We start from the raw sequence: 20,247 nt of genomic DNA on the forward strand, positions 1-20,247 counted from the left end.
AAAAACCCTAGCAGTTCAAAATGTCATAGTCATTCTATTTCAGCTACCTTACAGTTCGTTAAATTTCAGGTTTTTAAAATGGACACCTAGCACTTTGGTACAACAAATGAGTTTACACTTATGGATCCTTTACTGAAAGCTGGCAAAGAATATTTTGGTGATTATGCGAAACATAGCAGTTTCAAATTAATTGCTGTCAGAATGCAGCACCAATGTCCACAAATGCAAAGTGAGCATTTTGGTAAATGCTACAAAATGGCAAAACTGAAAATAGAGCTGCATATCCTAAGTGAAAGTGAAACAGACACATCAGTCTGTTTATGTTCTATACTTTCTCCTGTTATCACCTTTACAGAACAAAAGTTAGGGCTGATGTCACATTGTTTTCAGATATCACACTTCATCTTACTAGCAAATTAATTTAGGTAATTTTGAGGACTAATCAGCTTCTGATACAAAATAATTAAATGCAATCTATTTCATTGGCAAAGCATTAAAAGCTATTGAGTCCAACAGTTTCAGGCCAAAACTCTTAATGCACACTGTCCTGTTCATATCCAAATGTTATTGCCTTGCCCATTCTTGCTCTGTGCTTTTATCAAACCTGTGATAGTGTTAGAATGGCAAAGGTCAATTAAGGATAAGTTAACTTGAATATTCTTTCTTAATACTTCAGGTTATTTTCTATACTTTGCTTTTCATTCTGTGTTTTCTTTCATCACTGGAAGTGGACAGTGGTATTTAATGGCCTAATTTTTTGCTTAGCTGCCAGGTATTTCATTTCCATTTCATGTTTTAGGTCAAAGCTGATCTATGATAGCATTTTTTGCTATCACCTTATCTGTCTACTAAGTGGATAAACTAAATTGTCCAGTATTTGTGGAAAACTCTGTAGATGTTTTATGTGCAATATATTTTAGGATTACTGTTTCTAGCTAGTGTGTGCTTTAAGCTTTAAAATTAGTGTAAAAAGCATTTTTGCAAACATCTAGTTCTGATGTAACTACGGAAATACAAATGCATACACTGCTATTAAGCTCATGCTATTCTCCTTTAGAGAGGAAAATATGAACAAAGCACAACCCTAGACTAACAAAACACCAGCCTTTGCTCAAAAAAGGGAAAGGTTTCATTCCCCCTAGCAGCTGTCTTCCACCGCATTACCCATATGCAATATGGACAGAACTTTCTTTCCTAGAGAGGTTGTGAAGCGGAATGACTTGCTGGTGAAACAGTTTGGGAGACCTATGGGGAAGTCAGACATGCAAATAGTTGGCTTGTTATAGAAACTGCTATAACTGCATAGAGCAGTTATAGAATAGCTACATGATATTCTATATAGAGTATTATATATTGTATATTATATATTCTATATATATTCTATATTCTAATAGAAACTGCTGTTAACTGCATGTAGGAATATTTCGTCCAGGGGCTCAGTGTTGTTTGAAATCAAGGATGGTGGTATTATTATTAAAGAGGTGATTAAAATTGGCTTTTGCTCCTATTACATCTGAGATACCAGATTTTCAAAATTACTAAGCAATTTCTAAAATTACTAAGCAAACCAATGCTTTTCTGATGATTTTGTTTCATGTCCTATTTCTAAGAGTTCTATTTTTGAGGAGTAGTATGTGCTAGAGAACAACTTTTGTCTATTGATTCTTGTGTAACAGCAAAAAATTACAGTTTTTTGCTTTGTAAGTGGAGGGATACTTAAATTCCAGCAAAACAGTTGTCACACTTTTTAATGAAAATAAATGTCATTTCAAGGTGGATTTATTTAGGATTTAACCACGGAATTAAAATTACATTCTGACTTTTTGCAAGAACACAACATATATAAGGACATTAAGCATTCTGCTCTAGTCATGGCCTGGGAGAAAGAAACGGGTTTTGACATCTTTATGTATGTGCTGCAGTGGCATGTAGACATTACTGAGAGAAGTGAGACCCCGAATTTCCCATCCATAGCTTATAGTAGAACACTATGTCAATTTAATCAAATCATTTGAGATATAAACATTTGAGATATAAACGAGCTTACCTTGATGAGGTTAAGGTTCAGATTAAGTTCTGACCTCTGCCTGTAGTGAGCTCGCTCGAACGGGTAACTGATAATGTAAATCCAAGCAAGGGTTAAACTAGTTCACGCGTCTGCACTTTGCTAGCGGACCAAGTTTCGGGAAGCCTTCGAGAAATAGGCTGGAAGTGCTGTTCTACAGGTGACCGGTTGTTACGAGTGCCTCGCTTTTTCGGGGAGGTGCCCGTGTTTCGTCTTCATTTAGCACGAAGGCGACCGCGGTTCCTGGATGCAGGGAGGGATCGAACCCGGCGGGCAGGTGCAGCTGAGGGGCAGATGGTGCCGCCCTACTCCCGGAGGCGCCGCGGGCAGCCCCGAACAAGGGCCGGGGCTGCTGCCGCCCGCAGCTGGGCTCGGGCCGGGCCCCGAGGCAAGAAACAGTTTCCTCTCCCCGGGCGGCCCCGCAGCCGCCACGAGGCCGTCAGCCGCTCGCCACTCCGCGCTCGAAGAGAACCGGGCGGCCCCGGCGGCGCTCGCCCGATTCCGGGCAAGTTCAGCCCTCGGAGCAAGCTGCCTTTCGGCCCACTGCCGAGCGACAGAAAAGCTCGGGGCCGGCTTTTCCCCCTTCTCTTCCCTAGGTTTGCCGTGCACAGGAGGCTGTCAGTAAGAGGCACTGCCGCTTTTACCTCAGGGAGGCTCCGCGTCGGGGGTCGGGGACTCCGGGCCAGCTGAACCCCCGTACCGTAGCGGAAGCTGAGCACGCCCGCACGCTGAGGAAAAGCCTCTCTCGTTCTTTTCCATGTTGCCGCCCCGTCCCCCAAGCGAGACGGGGTTCCGCGGGGAGCAACTGCGCCCGCGCTCCCGCTCCGCCGCCAGCAGCGTCCGGAATCTGCCGCCCGAGCCGCTCCGAGCTCTGCCGCGCTCCCGAGCCCGCGCTCCCGTGCCCGCGCTGCGCGCGCTCTCCCCCGGGCGGCGCTGTGCCCGCGCCCCTGCGCGATGCAGTGTGGGAATGGCTGTGGCGCTGGGGTTGGCTGAAAGAGGCGGCCAGTCGAGGTTTAATGTCCGCCATGTTGGCCGTGGCGTATTGAGCGGAGCCGGAGCGGCGGAGGAGAGAAGCCAGCGCCCAGCCCAGCCGCGCCAGCCGGCGCCGCCGGGCCCCGTGTCGGAGTGCGCCCCGCCCTGCCGGGGGAGCCCCGGTCCCTCCATGAGAGCGCTCGGCGGGGTCCGGCTCTCAGCTCGGAGCGCTTTTGCTGTCGCCCCCCCCTCCCCAGCCGGAGCCGCCATCGCCGCCTAACATGAGCAAACTGTCGTTCCGGGCCCGGGCGCTGGACGCGTCCAAGCCGCTGCCCGTCTTCCGCTGCGAGGACCTCCCCGACTTGGCCGAATATGCCTCCATTAATCGGGCCGTGCCGCAGATGCCCACGGGCATGGAGAAGGAAGAGGAGTCGGTACGTGAGACCCCCCCCCCCCCTCGGCCGGGTCCCTCCATCCCCCCCGCACCCGGGGCCCCCACCTTCGCCTCTGCGCAAGCACAAAATGGCCGCCATCTTCTCCCTGCTCTCCCCGCCCGCCGGGAGAGGGGGGGGGGGGGGGGAAGGACCTGGAGGGGGAGGGCCGCAAGCCCGGCGCCCCTTACCGCCTCTTCCCCTTGCGGTCCTCAGCGGCCCCCGCTCCCCCCCAGCCCGCGCCCCGTGGTAGCTGTCAGCCCTTTCGCCAGGCCCCGAAAGGCACAAAGGCAGTCACGTGATACCGCCGGCGTCCGCCATTTTGTCTCCCTGTTTCTTGGGCCGGGCCTTGTGCGGCAGCGGCGGGGAGACGGGCCTCGGCGGCGCTGTGCCCGCTCTGCCCCACCGGGTGGCGCTGCTGAGCCGGCCGCCGCCGCAGGGGGCGCTCGACGGCGGGTGGCGCAAGGAAGTTGTGGCGGCTGCCGCGGGAGCGCGCGCCCGCCTGCTCAGCCCGGGCCGCCCGCGTCGGGGAAGCGGAAGGTGGCGGGCGGGAAGCGTGTCCCGGGGCGTGGGGGACTGAGCGGTGTGAGCTGCAGGGGGCGGCTGCTGCAGCCTTGTTGTGGTGGGCTTTGCCCGCGTCCCCGCTCGTGTCTTGTGGCGGCATGCCTTCTCCTGGCGGGCTGCTCCGCTCCGGAGGGAGCTGCTGTCCCAGTAGCCTTTGTTTGGTATGGAGTTTTTTCGCTTATGGTCATAGGAAGTGGAAGAGTTTCTGTTTACGTTTACTTGAAACCTTAGAAGCGCCTAGACAGACATGGTGTGAGTAAAGCTGTACTGTTCACTACGTGGAAGTACGAAAGCCGGTACTGAAATGCTGCTCAAAGTAACAAAATAGGTTTTGGCCTCCAAAACCCTATCACTTCACTGCCAGTTTTGTTGTCTCGGTGGAGAACAGAACTTAAACCTTTTTGAGCTTCAGGATCATTTAATCGTTCATTCAGTACTTGCCGAGCTGGGTATAACATTCAGTCGCTGTTACTGCTGAAGTGGGTTATTTTCGGTGTTTGCAGATCTTTCCTTAGTATGATAAGTTTTTCCCATTTCTGTATTGAGCACAGTAGATAGAACTGTAGAAGTACGGTTATGTAAAGAGATTCTGAAACTTCGTGATAAGAACAAGCGCGACGATTTCATAGCGGTTTTTGCTAGCTGTCAGGCTGCTGTTTTCTTCCGAAGGTGACAGGCTGTGAAGTTCCTGTTTGTATTTCTACATTTAGCAAACTTTGAGTTACTTTTCTAAAAGTTACAATACACATACCTCCTTTGAATGTACTTTTCTCTTCGTGGCACTGTTGCTTTAAAAAGTTAACTGATTCTGTACATTTTTGAGTGATTTCTAGAGTAGTGCTCTTTGCATGTTGTAGTCTCCATTCAGTAACTACTCTCTGAGACTTTCCTAGTGTAACTGCCTACCGTTTTAACAGAACTCAGTATTTCCAAGTCCTGTGCAAGTTGTAAGTTGCTTTGAAAGTCCACTAAAATACACATTGTGAAGTGTGTGGATTTTTTTTTATTTTTATTTTTTTTTTAATTATTTTGGTTTGGTGGTGGTCATTTTTGTGAAGGTGCTCAAAACTGTCATATTATCCATTTAGCAGTAGTAGTTAAGCAGTATTATGTAACTATGCTTGAATGTGTTTCTTTTGATGCAGTAGATATATTTTGAATTGATACCTGTAGATTCTGAATAGGAGCGAGAGCACCCCTAATTTCCATTTGTACCAGAATGTAAAGTGTTGTGTTTGCTATTCTGCTTGCTTGCAGAGTTTATTTGTCAAAGTGAGCAAGTGTGCATGCATGCATGCATGCATTTATTTATGTAAAAATGCAGGTGGCTATCTTTCTCTTCTACTGTTTGCCTGGCAATTACAAGTTTTCAGGCTAGAAAATTACATGGGGTAACTGTATAACCTCCTTAAACCCAGAGGTGCATGTCCTAGCTAAGGAAAAGTAGACATCGACAATGGAGAAACTTTAAATGTTAATTATAAGACTTGTTTCTGTGGTTAATGTGATGCTTTTGTTTACTATACCTAGCTTTGAGGGTTAAACTTCAGAGCAGTGGTTATAAGTAGACACTTTACACAGTTAAAGTTTGCTCATGCTTTTGTTTTAAATATGTGTGTACACACCTCTCCCAAGAAATTTGTTTGCCGTCAGTAAACACGGCGTTTTCCTAAATACCTTTTGGATCGTCTTCCATAAAATAGATGATGTTAAACTCTTTCCCCTTCTTGTTTTTGCAGACTTGCTGAACTTCCTTCCTTCCCTCTTGTTGCCCCAAAAAGTTTTCTCTTCAGTTTTATACTGGTGTTGACACTAGAGACTCATGGTCATGGTAATTGACTAAAGCTATATCAAACCTCACAGATTTAATACCCTGTTATGCTCTGTTTCCCGAACTTCATGCCATGCAGGATTTAACAATGTTGGGAATTGTTTGTGTTAAATAGCAGTTGAAGACTGGAGGATTTTTCTGTAATACAAAAATATCTATTTTTTTCCTAAATATTGTCCATTTCTTTATGGACAGTTGGCAAAGTGTCCATAAGAACCTGGGGTGAAGGGCAGCTTCAAGTAGTGTGAACAGGCATCTGTAACTACTTTATAAATAGAGTTCTGACATTGCCTTGAGTTTTGCATAAATGTAATTTTAAATGAACACATATTTGGAGTTAAGAGCTCTCCTCTTGACTAGATAACTTTCCCTAGGGAAAAATGCAATCAAAAGGGATTTAATATTCAAGCATCGAGTCAAGATATTTAAATGACTAATGTTTTGATGCACAAAAAGGAATCTATTTTGTTTCCCTTCCATCTTATCTTTCTCCCATCCTGTTTTTTACAAAGAGTAAATATGAAAAGCAGTATATCTTCTTCATTACAGCTGGAGTTGAAGTTGAGCAGTATTTTTCTGTAAGAGTCTTCTAAAGGAAAGCCTTATGGAGTTGATCTGAGTTTTAAAATATGCAGTTGGTAAAAGTGATACGCTAAGTCTTTAAAAAGAGATGGCAACAAAGGGCCTTAAAGTAATGTTAATTCTGTTAACAAGTAAGAGTATATCTTTCTGCTTAGCAAGTCATAACTTCAACTAGTGGTTTCGTTTGGAGGTAAAAAGACTACAGTATAAAGCTCTTTAGCACACAGACAGTGGTACTTGAAGTTACCAGCTGATACTGTGTTCTGACAGTTGCTTTAGCTCCCGAATTTCCAGGGTAAACACATTGTGGCTGTTGCCAAGTCTGTTGCTAAATCTAAGAAACTAAAAACTATCAAGAGACATATGCATCTCTAAAAAGAGAAAAATAAAAAAGCTTTCAAAATATAATGACACTTCTTATGCAACACAAAACATTCCCTGTATTATCTCAAAATCCTGGGTTTAAGCAAAATGCATCCTTAGTGCTGTAATTTTGAGAACCAGACAGACTGCTGTTAATAAAATACTAATGCAGATTTAACTAACAAGTCCATTTAAATTTATATGTGCCTGAATAAAGAAGTAGATGGATTGGATTTGTTTATCTTTTGTGGAGTTTCTGGATTTGTTTGTTTTGGTTTTTTATAGGTGTTAATTTGTGTGGCCTGTTCTGTGTTTTTTGAGAGAGATGTTGCTTTAACCGGAAATTCAGATCCTGGAAAAGCAGAACATAGGTAACTTAGTTCTTGAGGTAAAAGGCTTTACTGAGAAAAATAAAAGGCGGACTGAAGCTTTTTGGCCGTTTTCTGTAAGTTACGCTTCGGAAGGAAAGCATGGATAGTTTTACAGGCATCCTAAATTTGATGGCTTCCAATCAAACCAAGAACTGCACTTGTTTTTCCTGTTTTTTTTTCTGAAAGACAGCACATACACCATATCTGCAGCCTCTAGATTCTCTTAGATAAATAGAAATGTAGGTGCTTCTTAGACTGTGTAGATGAAATAAACATCCTTGTGGAAAATTGTGAGTATAGTTGTTTTGGTTTGTTGTTGGGTTTTGTGTTGGTTTGGAAGAAAACCTTCCTCACCCCCTCACCTCTATGTTCTCCCTCCCCCCCCCCCCCCCCCCCCCCAAAGAGACAAAAACCCAACAAAAAAACCCAAACAAGCCAAAAAGTGAAGCCATGTGTCTGGAGCACCTCTTACCAACATTTATAAGGCATATTTAAAATGTCAGGAAGTGTCAACTTTTTAGCTGAAGCAGTTCCTCAAGGAAGATTAATGTGTGAGTAGATATGATACTTTTAATTAAGTATCCTGGTATACATCAGATAAATTAATTACCAAAATATGAAAATATGGCTATGTTGATGACATTTCTGGAGTTAATAACAATCGTGTGGGTATGGGAATTATTGTGAGCTTGAGGGTGGGGGTGTTTGTTTCCTTTTTCTTTTCCTTTGGATGAGTGTGTTATCCTGATATTACAGTCATCCTAAGGTTTTGGTTGTTACGTTTCTGTTTAGCCTTGTGCATGTTTGAGTTTGTATAAGTTAGATGCACATTTTTCAGCAGGTAAACTTTTGTGAATCCTGGTGTCTCTGTCCTTTGTGTTGAGGCAGGACAGAGAGTATCAAGCAGTGTCCTGTTTCTTTATTATATTACTCTTTACTACTTCTTCTGACTAACAGTATGGTCTGGTGGTTTATCTTTGCCCTTATATTAAGTCCAGAGTAGCAGCTTTTCTGTCCTGCCAGCCTGATGCACTATGTGGATTTCTGTTCCAAAGGTTCAGAGTTTAACATTTGAGCTCACTTTCTAATTTTAGTTAGTGTTGCTAGTAGCAGATAGAAGAATTAAACACAGAGTCTGAAATGATAAGCTCTATGGCTGTTCTTTAGTTCCTACTGTTAGCGTACATGTTATGATGTAACTGATAGGTTGCACAGAAGGTGGAATTCAGTCTGTGCAGTTGTCATCTGTAAATACTGTCATACTGTGTTAACCTGATGTTTGAGCAAACTCTTGAGGTAGTTTAAAATGTGATTTTGACCTCTTTAATTCCATAATTTTAGTTACATTCCCTGTCCTGACTTTGGGGATGCTTAAGAAAAGTTTATTTTCCCTACCCATGGCAGGGGGGATTGGAACTAGATGATCTTAAGGTCCTTTCCAACCCTACTTCTATGATTCTGTGATTCTATGATTCTGTTTGTTACAATTACATTGTTAGATGTGGCTTTGGTTGTCGGATTCTGTACCCCAGTATCTGCATGACCTGTTAGTATTTGGTAAATTCTATAGAAGACCTGATGAAGATAACCTGATGTTCATTCAGATGCTTTGGAACACTTCAAACCTGTTCTCGATAGGATGTGTCTTAATTTAGCAAAGCACTACTTGGTTAATTTCTCATTACCCAGGTTGGGTAGGCTCAAGGATCGCATCCTCTCCATAAAAATGTCTTTGAGCACAGTTACCATAGGTAGATATGAAATACATGCACAGAAAATAAGACTTTTTCCTCTTAAATCCATCTTGGAGGCATTGGGAGGCTACCATACCCAAATTCTCTTGCTGTTGAAACAGCTGGTTTTACTGCATGAAGTTAAAAAGCCGCTAAGGAGCGTACAAGTAGGGAGCCCTATGGTGCCATCTAGGCTGTGGTGAATTTAAAAATGTATGAGGTTAAGCATGCAGCTGAGGTGTAGTGAGTCAATGTGTGAATGGTCTTGAATTACAGATTTAAGTTTCACCAATGGTCGTATAGTCTTTTTGAGAAAATTGAGAGACATTTTGTATGCTATTTCACTACAAACAGGGCTGTAAGAAAATTCCGATACCATGTCAAAATACTCAGGCAGTGAAAAGTGGTTGTTTTCCCCTTCTCTCTCTCTCTGCCCAGCTTCAGACTATTCAGTAATAATGGCAGCTTACTGGATATTTCATCTTCAGTTATATCACAGCTTTCTGTTCCATTATGTTTAATGTTGGCAGATAATCAGTGCACCTGAGCATTCATGCGAGTTAGGAACTCCTGATGGTGAGCAGTAGCAGTAATGTTGAAAATACTTAATGTTTTGGAAAATAGTAATTAGAGTTGGTTGGTTATCAGTGCTTTATGCAGGTCAGAGACTTCTCCTGGAGGTCCAAGCTCTGTTTTGAAATGCTGGAGGATATGAATTAGCAAGCTCTCTTTGGAAAAATTCCAAGTCAGGACATTGGTGTTCTCAGTGGAGCATATTCTTTTTCTAGTTTGTTTGTCTATACAGGTTCTGCATAAAAAGCATTTAATTTCTCCTTAAAAAGTTGGTCCTAAAAAGCTAAGTGTAGAGCAGTCTTAAGGAATTAGTTTGATGCATGCATAGTCAAATTATTTTTAACCTTTTACTGACTTTCCTGTAAATGCACAGTGAGAAGGCATGTAACAGCAATGGCTTTATACATAGCAGAAGTAACTACAGTGAAACATACTGTTCATGGTCAGACTTAAGATAAAAAAGGTTAGACTTGCTTAGTACTCTTTTATTTATAATGAGGTGGTTAACCATTGGAAGAGATGAAAAATCTTCCTCAAATTACTTACATTAACATTGGGGGGTGGGGAGGAACCCAAAAAGATAACTTCATCAGCAGTATTCTTAACAGCACAAGAAATAATACAGCTGGCTGGAGATAAAGGAGAGGAGCTTATGTCAGGGTAAACTGTTAAATCATTTTAAAGCTAGGATTGTATGAAAAGGCTTTACGTCCTGGGAGTTTTCACAGCCTGTCTTAAGGAGGAGCTTTATAAAGTTATCTTCCTGTTTTTCAGATATGATCTATCATATAATGGATTTCAGCAAAGGATTGGCTATTAATTGTATGCAGTGAAATATCAATGATGGGAAGGGGCAATAGTTCAGTAACCTTAATGTTTGAGAAGCAGAGTGATATGGCTTTACTTTTTGTTTCATCTTAGTAGCTAACATCCTGTATTTTATTCCAGTAAAGCATAAGTTGTTTGTACATGAACCTGCCTAATATTAATTTATTTCAGGTAGAAGTGCAGTGTGGCAAGCCCTTAAATGAGCTAGTGTTTTCTTTGACTAGTTCCCTTTTCTAGTAGCTGTCTTAATGGTTATGACATAATTACATTATCATATTCGTCATAAATGTGCATACAGTTATTTCAGTATCAATTTGTAGAGAGTATTCAGTGTGAGTTTTTAATACCTGTAAGTTAATATGTTACTTCAAGTTTTTGTTTTAAAGGAATGCGTGTATGTCTTTAGGAGTCTTCTCTGCTAGAGCAGGATACTGTAATTTGCTGGCCTTAGGGAGCTGTAATAAGTGACTTGTTCTTTTTCCACTTCATTTTTGTAAGAGGAAAAACTAGTGCTAATATGGAAGAATGTATCGAATGACTAATGCATCAGAGTGAAAATGCTGGCTACTGCTTCTGAGTCTGTATATATCCTCATGCTGTTTAATGAGCCTTTATGTATGCTCTGCTCTCCCTTCCACCAGTATATTGTGTATTTCTGTGTATTCAGCTATGTACATTCAAGGACTAACCCAGTTCTAGGAGGATCTTTCTTGGTTAAACAAATAAGTGAAGGTGAACTGTATGAATGATGCAAAGCAGTGAGTAAAAAGTTGAAAACTTCCTGATCTGACAGTCTGTTCAAGCACAAGTAGTTTGAGTGAGAGAAGAAGCTATCCTCTTAAGTACCACTCTTGAAGAACTGTTTCCTTTATATGCAATCAGGAGTTAAGAAATTAATGCTTTTTTTTTTTCAATTGGAAACTTTCCTTTTTTGAAAGGATTGGTGTTTTCTGTTATAATTTGAAGAGCTGTAGTCTTCATATTCTTCACTGATCAGATGTCCAACTCAGCATTGCTACTAGGAAGGCACTAGTGTCAAAACTTGACTTTTGCATGGACTTCACTTTCCAGATTATTATTTTTCTTTTAATTTGAGGATTTTGTGCAAGGCTGTGTTATGGAAGCATAAAGACTGTGCATTACAGACACAGAACTTGTTTTGTAAAGGGAAGAGGGGTGCAAGTTGCTTTGCAAATTTCCAGTGATTTACAGTGAATTTCACACAAAATGCATTTCTTGGTGTAGGTTTGGAAACAGTTTGACTTACTTTTTTTTTTTTTTTACTCTTTTGTTTGTGCCGTTATTATTGCCCAGGTTAGTCTGCATACATAGTATAACACCTTCTCTTCCAGATATTTCCCAATATTTAATTATTTGAAATGTCCCATTCGCTTGTGTTTCTAAATTCTGTAGTTTTGTTCTCCTTCTTAAGTTTCTTTAAACACTGGTGATAAAATTGTGTTCCTGGCTTCCCCTATGTCTTTATGTTTTTGCTTAAGAAATGTGGATTTTAACTGTGTGGTAAATCTGCCTTCCCCCACCCCCAGTCCTGTATTAGTTTTTCAGCAGGAGATGTGCTGTGTGCCTTTTTGGCATTTCATTTTTTCCCCTACTTAAATACAAGAAAAATAATTCTGAAAAGAGTGGCAGAAGATAGGAACTGACTGCAGGAAGAAAATTTTACAGTACTATGATCTGACTTAGTGTTTATTCCAGTTTAATAATCTAGATGTATCTCAAAAGACAGTAGGTTCGTTGGAAAGTTACGAGTAAGGCTACAAGTGAAAGTCAACTTGAGTTTGAGCCCTGCAGATTTTTTACTTTTTTTTTTTTAAAATTTCATACAGTTACTGAAATCCCTTAAGCAGGTATAACTACTGGTTCCTTCAGGTGCTTGTGGATAAATTTGGGCACTCTTGTTTCTCAGCAGTTTTTTTAACATTCGTATGTTCTTTGCCAAACATCTTGTTTGCCCTTCTGTTGCTATTTATTTTCTGGGACTTTTAGAAGAAAGAGTGCACTAGCTCTGATTTCTGATGAAGATGCTGTGGTCATAAAGTAGGCCAGGTACTGTATGAGACTGTTTCAATGTTTCTTTTGAGGTGTCTCATTTCGAGAAGATGTTTAGAAATTTCCTTAATGGTAGCTAAATGTTGAAAACAAATTTTACATGTTTTGAGCTGGAACAGAAAGCAGTGGGGTTTTTTTTTGATGATCTCCAGGGCTTTATTGGATGAAGTTGCTGCAGTTAATGCATTATTAACCATTATGTCTGGCCTGGGTTTCCATAGCGTCTGTATTCTACCTCTAGAAGGACCTTGAGCTGGTAGATGATAGTTCTTAGATGTTGTCTTTGGGAGCTTCAGATGGCTTTTAGGTAGTTAGGAGTGTGGGCTACAGAATGTCCTGGAAGTGGAGATAAAACCTTAGCACTGATAAAATTTGGAGAAGCTGGAGAAGGAAGAGAAGTTCTGAAGTGCTCCTAAAAAGTGTAAGTTACTGAGGAAGGTGTACCACAAACTGTCTACTACCTATAATTTCGTAAGTGGGTATAACTTCATTGTGGGTTGTGGAACTAGTCCAGTCAGAAGATAACAGTTTCAAAGCTGTCTGGAAGTAATAGGAAAAATGTTAATGGATATTCCTGTTGGTAAATAAGAGCCTATTAAAAAAAAACAAGCAAACCTGTAAAACCAAGTCCTCAGTGTATTCATTACTGATGTATTTCAACAGGTAAAAGAGGTCCCTGTCATGAGGTAGTCAAGTGGTGTTTTTTAAATGTCGTATGTGGTGGTTTACCAAACTCTGCAATTTGAAAAATTGAAGTAGTGAGGTATTTGACATCTTGTTTTGGCTTGTATTAAATTTCTGGGGGAAAAAAAAATAATGTTTTCTGATGTTTGTCTTCTGATGAATGCCTTTGTCCTGTCTCAGCAATGTGCGTGCATTGGACCTCTTTAAGCTGTGCTCAAGATAAGCACTGTTTGAGTTACTAGCAATAAGTTGGTTGGAGAGAAGAGAGTCTGCCATCCCAGACTGTTTTGCGCTGTGGTCGGGAGTATATGTACAGTTCAAATCTGTGTTTATACTGGATGTTTGTCTTGGTTTTGTGGTTTATTCGGCACCATTAGCAAGGAGAATGAGTGTGCATGTATGAGTTAGGCTGTGGTGTAATTTCCTTTTCAGATGGTCATAGAGCTAAATGCTAGCTGAGATGTTAAACTTTCTGTGTTTTTACCATTTTGCTCTTTCATGCTTTACCTAAAAATGTTAGACAGTATTTATGGCTGAGGATTTGAAGGAAGTAGACCACCACTTTTAGCAGTGTGTGTGCAGATGGAGTTGGAATTTGAGGTCCTAAGCCAGCTTTTGGCAGCAGCATCATTTTCAGCGATGGCAAGAACATCATCTTACTTTGGTTTACAGTTGCTGAACTGACTTTACTAGGTCAGATCTTTCTCATAATACAGGACAGATGGAGGAAGTAGGAATACATTATCTTGTGGATATCTAACATTATTTCAAAGGGTAGTTCTCTTTAACTTAGCAGGTGGGAAATTGATAAAACACCTATGTAAGGAAAAAGCCCTACAGTATGATGTATCTGAGACCTGCAAGTATGTAGTTATCAGAACAAGTGTGCTGTCAGAAATACCCAAAGATAAAAAAAAAATAAATAAATTTGAAAAACCCTTTGGGTGTCTTCAAGCTGTTATAAGAAGCTTTGAAGTATTAGATTTGAAGACTTTTCTTTCTGTACTTCATTGATGTCATGTTGATAAACCTAAAGGAAATGGCCTGCCCACAATATTGGGGTTTAAGTGTGGTTCAAAGTACAGTGGACAGTTTATGATGGCAAACTGTGGCAGGTACTTTATCTCTGTTAGAATTTCTTGTTAGCAACATGTTTTACATTTAGCCCTCTTTTTTTCTCATCTTGCATTATAATGTTGATTTTCCTTTCTATGGATCGGTTACTATTTGTTCCTTTGTTTTCAGCAAGGGGGAAAATGCAGGAATTGTATAGAATGATTAAACCATTTAATGTGGTAAGCAATATGAAATTGAATCTATAACTGGTAATTTTAAAGCATAACTTTAGGCAGCTCTGAAATCTGTTCTCTAAGAATGTATGCGGTTTTCAGGATACAGTGTGCTAAATATTTTTATAAATGAGTGTATTTTTATAAATACACTGAAGTAGTCCTTTAGTAGTATACATGGCACTAGGTGGTGACAGGAAGAGGTAGGATGTCTAGTGTAAGAGTGTATTTTTCTGAAGCCCTGTAAATGGGTTTCTCTGCTGATACATGGGCTATATTCTTGGATTTAGTATTTGAGAAGGGCACAAAGCAGTCTTTAAAATGACTATTATTACACATCAGTATATTAAAACATATAGCCACTTTAAAGTGTGGATATTCATACCACTGTATACCCCTGTAGCTGGGGACTGTCCATTAAGATTCAGTATTAGTCTGCAGCTGCACACATGGTAGAGAAACACAGAGCTCTGTGTCGTGACCAGCATAATCGGGTTCGAATGTTTTGCTATGAGAGGTGGAAGAAATAACAAGTCTGTGTTCCTTGAGAGATCGAGTATTCCTTGAGAGATCGAGTATAATTAATCTGTGTTGTGGTTAGAGGCTTTTAGTAATGCAATAGACAAAAAGAGTGAAGGCCTAAGGAATGACGGAAAGGTGTGGAAGGTTTGTGTTGTGTTTGGTGGTGGTTGGTTTTGTGGTACATTTTTTTTGTTTGGTAGGTTTTCTGGGGTTTGTTTGTTTGTTTGTTTTCTTGTTTTTAATAAATGAAGGGTATAAAGTGGCTTAAATGCTGAGTGAGTGAAAGGTGTTAAAATGCCACTTCATTGGTGGAGAGGGTGGGAACATGGGACATGACACGTCAAAACCAACCAACCAAGCAAAAGAAAACCCAGCTAAAGTTGACAGAGTGGCCTGAAGTAACTGACACTCTTTGTAGATCACATTCAGTAGGCTTATTTGTCCTAATCATACACTTAAACTCACTGCATGCATAGAGAGAGTAACAATGGCAGTTGTAATGCATTTTGAGGAAATGCTAGTCCTTATAGTAAACCTTTCCTATTCACCTTTTTTCTTCCTCCTGTCATCCCCTTCTCTGCATGACTTTACTGTTTTTCACCTCTCTTGTGCAGTGTTTTTACAAGCCTTAAAACTAAGTTTGATCATAATTGCACATAAAAGGTCATGAATTTGAAATGCTAGTTTGTCTTACGGATTTAAAGGCAATCTAAATAAACTTGGGGATTACAGGACACCAAGAATAGCTGACCTATAAAGAATAATGATTCGGCACCAGACTCACAGTCCATGTAGACTTTGTCATTCAAAACCTATTTTTACTGATCAGGAAACTTTTAAGTTGGTATTTTCTCAAAGCCTTTCAGCCTAATACAGGCCTCTAGGTAGCATCTTTATGCATTCAAATATACCAATGTTCACTTTAAGTCCAGAAAAGTGTCTGAACATATAAATTTGCAAACTGAAGACTGAGATCTGCAGCAGGAAATATATGGATAAGCTCATCACAGTGATGTAGTCTTTGGAAAAATCTTTTTTAAGTTATTCAGTGTTGCACCTGTCACTGTCACTACTGACGAAGCACTTTTTCCACTTTTGTGATATTAGACCTGAAATTCTAATCCGTTGTGTGTTGTAAATACAGCAGCTAAAGGTAAATAAAGTATTGGTAGGTTTTCGTTAATGTATTTCAACACAATGTAGTTAACTAGAGCAATTCTATACCAATTGCTAGGTAGGCTTCATCTTTACTAGATGCCTTATGCAGTGTAACTGTTGAGTACTTATCTTCTAGTATTTGTATTTGGGGGTGGGGGTTGTATTTCAGTTTTCTTAAATGTCTTAGCGGCTCTCCTGGTACCTTGCTGTCTTGGTACATGATGTGGGTTCCCTTACTAAGAGTTACAAACTGCAATGCAGGCTTTTCCTCTTACTGAAAGCTGTAATTTGAAGGAACATGAGGTGTGACTTTGCTACCATTGACACAGTTACAGCAGGGCAAGGTTAGGTATATGCTTTGCCAGCCTGTGCATATTTGTGCAGCTCAGGTGTCTGCTTGTTACTGTATTTGACAGTTTATTCCTCTGTGTAACGCATGATGGAAATAGAGTATTTAAAGTACAGATACTGTGGAATCTACAGAAGTGTGCTTGTTTAACAGCTTTTAGTCATTACTATGTGCTTTTTCTACAGACTGTATTCCCCATAGCACTGAAGTGAATAATACTGGAAAGGTTTTTTGTTTATTTTTGAAATAGGAAATAAGGGTAATTTAAGGTGATGCTCTGGAAGCTTCTGTAGTTCAAACTTTTAAACTGAACCGTTGTATATGACCTTTTTATATGGAGTGCACGTGAGTTCTTAAAGGGTGCTTAGATTGTTTGGGGGTTATGGCAAACTGCTTGCTTGTCTCATGTAAGATGTTGAGCCTTAAGTTGTGAATGAACAGATTTAAACATACGTTGATACTTACTTTTCTGATAATGTTTTGATAGTTTTCTGTCTCCACATAACTTGAATACTGTATGATATTCAGTATAAGTATCAGTCAAGTTCTGTTAACATTTAAATGTGAATCACTGCTTGAGATAATGAAACTGTACTTTACAGAAGATATAGTTAAACCTGACAAGAATGCTGTAAGCAATCTTATGGGAAGGTACAGCTCTTACAGTTTTGTGTGTTACAGAACCTGTGTAAACCCCATGGTTCACTCACTGATTTATCCTTTTTATTATTTTTTGTTCATTTGCCTTTTTCCCCCCAACAACAAAATAAAGTTGCATGTGTTGGGTGTCTCTCAAGCCTCTTATTAACAATAGGGTTGTATAGTGCACACTGGACTAAGAAGTTCAGAGAAGCAAAAATTACCAGATGAGTAAACACAAAGACTACAATAACTAACTTGCACTCCCAGCTTCTGATACCCTGTGGCTCTGAGAGAGAACTGCTGTGGGTTTTGTGCCATTCTTACTGTTCACTGTAGGAATACTCATGGGGTCCTTTTTGAGACAGTGTTAGGCAAAATGGCACTCTGACAAAACCCGCACTTGTGATGCAGTTAGTTTCCTTAACTGTTCTGTGCTCTGTGACGAGTTTGGTTACTAGTAATGCCTAGCATTTATGTTAGTCCAGTCAACCAGTTTTGGATATTCGTTTGTTTATTGGGTAGTTGTGTGTTTTGGTATTTAGAGTTCTGAACTTCAAAGTCCAGATAATATCAGTTTTGGAGCCTTATTGCAGATTCTGAGGGGAAAAAATAGTAGCTCTAGTAGTGTTCTTGAGATCTGTTTTTAATGGTTTTTAAAAAAAGAATACAAATCCTGTTCTTATTTAGTCTTGTTTTTTGTCCAGAATCTTTGAGCATATGTAGATCTGGGAAGCTGTGAGTCACTGCAGTTTGTGCAGCCTGGTCTGCTGAAGGTAATGTTTTTAAGCCTTCAGCAGACTGATATTGGAGAAATAGAGGTGCTCCTCAGACTGTAGGTTCTGGCTTTATTCCCTTGCCTGCTGCTTTTCTGTGCCTTGCCTGTCTTGATTCTGTACTGTTCCTGAGTAGATTGGTCCATCCAGATTGAGATATGCCTTAACTGCAGATGGAAAAGGGTTCGTTTAATGAGGATCATTTGAAAACCTGGTCTGAGGAACAGCTCCTCTGGAAGGAGTCACAGATTTGTATTTTTTTTTTCATAGCTGACTTAGAAAACTTTGAGAAAAGTGTAGTATAAAATTTCATCCAGCTCAGCTGACTTTTTTAAGTGATGTTATGTTTCTAAATACAGTTTTATAACTTACCTTTAACTTCACCCAGTGCTGTGTATGATATTCTGCTATGGAATACTTGAGGCACCCTGTCTGTGGTGTAAATGCACAGCCCTGTGCACACCTGCATATTAGTATTGTTCAGAAAAGTAGTGAAACAACTTTTATTTGCAGAAACTTGTTTGCTGTAAAGTTGGGTTTACATATTACTTGTTATTCAAATGACACTGCCTTTTTTTTTTTTTTTAATCAGTGCTCAGTAGTGTTAACAGTATATTGAGTCCTGGTAACTAATAAAAATGCTGGAATCAAAGTATGCAGATCTTGCCATCCAAAACTGACTTGTTATGCAGTGTTGCTGACACACAGTCATGTTTAAGCAGCATCAGTGTGTTGCTGTGTCTGTCTTTTAACTTGGGAATTTGATACAATTTTATTCCGAGTCAACTGATGAAGTGATCTTACAGTTCTGCTTCCATTTTCCCCGTACAAGGGAAAAATAAATTTGCTGTGATAATTTCTTCAGGCTCTCCTAAATGGCTTCATAGCTGAAACCTTTGATAAGGACAGGTTAAATTTTGAGGTTAATTCTCATTCTATTGTAGACTGTATCCTGAAAGCTGTATTCTTGTAAACTGTATCATATCTTGGTTAATTCTGGGTTACAGTCTGATTTCAGTGTGGATGTCATGCCTTGATCTACTTAAGGAATACGTTAAAAGCATCTTAATGTTCTTTAGAATCCTTTATTTAGGGATAATATACTGTATTATGTATTTACCGTACTACATTATAATTTATGTGATACGGTATTATGATTTAAGCTGTATTATGTTCAGTATAGATCACTGAAATAGTTTTGATGTATTGCAGTCCCAAATTACAACAATACAGCTGGAACAGCAGGGTTGTGGTAAAGAAGGGGGACTTAGATTTGCAGCTAAGTCTGGAATCTGTGCTGCAGTCGCGCAAGATAGGCTGACGTGGTTTAACTGTGTTAATACTGAAAAGATGCAGTTGCACTCTTTCCATAGAGCTTGCCGTGATCTTTGCATTACTTGTTTGTGAACTGATTTAGCTCACAGCAGGCAACTTGCCTAAGAATAACTACCCTTCCCTCTGTGGATTACAGGGCTGTGTAGGCTTAGGAGTTCCATGAGAGTCGAAGTGATCACAGAGGAAAAGATGGGAAATTTTTATGGCTGTTACCAGCACTGAGGAGATGGGATAGCTCCTTCTGCTAGTATGAAGCTGTTAGCAATTCTTAAAAAAATATTTCAAACTGATGCTGAGTCCTGTGGTTCTGAATGCATGTACTGCTCTATTGATTTGGCAAGCAGCCGAGTTACTTTAGTCAGGCTGGTTTTTAGATAGTCTGAACAGGACCTGTGCCTGGAAAGGCTGAGGTGTTAAATTCCACTTTTGAACTGAACTGTGATTTAATGTGTGTACTGAATACTGGAGTCTTCCTAATTCCCAGGGTTCCTAGGTTGTGTACTTTACCCTTTCCAGCATGTCTTAAGCCTCTCTCATTAATTTCTTCATCTCTGTCTGTCCCTTTTTCGTAGTAATTTAAAATGTGAAGCTAATAATTCTTTTCAGACTTCTGGCAACCGGACAGCAAATCGTTCTCTATTTCTTTTAGAGTTGTGATCTCTAGTATAATGTTGTTAGACTTCTGAGTCAGATGTGCTGTGTGTCCTCCACCTCATGACCACCATTCACTGAACAAGCATACCAGGTGAAAATTTCTTAGAAGTTGTAAGTAATTTGTTGTTGGAAGCAAGATTTTTCCCAAGAAAAGGGCAGATTTCTTGCATGCTCCTTCAAGCGTCTGATTTGAACATGGGGAAAAGCAGTTAACTGGGATGCTCAAGATGATGTAGGTGACCTCATTTCTAAGCAGTGTTCCAGACAGACTAATAATTAGGAAGGTTTCTTGATAGTCTGTTAATTACCCCACATATTTTTAAAAGTAAGTTAGATCACGTTTTCACTGAGTAATTGCTGTTTAATCCTATGCAGCTGTTTTAAATTGACATTTGTTGCTGAGATATAATTATTACAGTAGTTACAGTGGAATCCTTCCTAATTGACTACTCATGAGA

General features: G+C 40.3%; 1 protein-coding gene and 1 long non-coding RNA gene across 14 annotated transcripts in view; one reads left to right on the plus strand and one right to left on the minus strand.

Moving 5' to 3' along the window:
* LOC134165123 (uncharacterized) overlaps positions 1–2,490 on the minus strand; it is a 32,105-nt gene extending 29,615 nt beyond the window's left edge. Inside the window, exon 1 of the long non-coding RNA XR_009965378.1 lies at positions 2,048–2,490. This is a non-coding gene — a long non-coding RNA (uncharacterized LOC134165123). The remainder of the gene's footprint in view (positions 1–2,047) is intronic.
* EPC1 (enhancer of polycomb homolog 1) overlaps positions 1–20,247 on the plus strand; it is a 72,235-nt gene that overhangs the window by 14,577 nt on the left and 37,411 nt on the right. The window contains exon 1 of one of the 13 annotated variants that reach the window (XM_062621601.1): positions 3,054–3,471. The exons of 8 other annotated variants lie outside the window; for them this stretch is intronic. In XM_062621601.1, coding sequence (XP_062477585.1) covers positions 3,319–3,471 — 153 coding nt within the window. In that variant the 5' untranslated portion in view covers positions 3,054–3,318. Of the gene's footprint in view, positions 1–3,053; positions 3,472–4,071; positions 4,091–20,247 lie in introns of those variants that run through there. 4 more of the 13 variants (XM_062621603.1, XM_062621607.1, XM_062621609.1 and 1 more) reach the window with 4 other exon arrangements.

This window comes from Pezoporus occidentalis, unplaced genomic scaffold (genome assembly GCF_034315485.1).
Source record: "Pezoporus occidentalis ecotype Australia unplaced genomic scaffold, CSIRO_AGI_Poc_V1 ctg23, whole genome shotgun sequence".
NCBI lineage: Eukaryota > Metazoa > Chordata > Aves > Psittaciformes > Psittacidae > Pezoporus > Pezoporus occidentalis.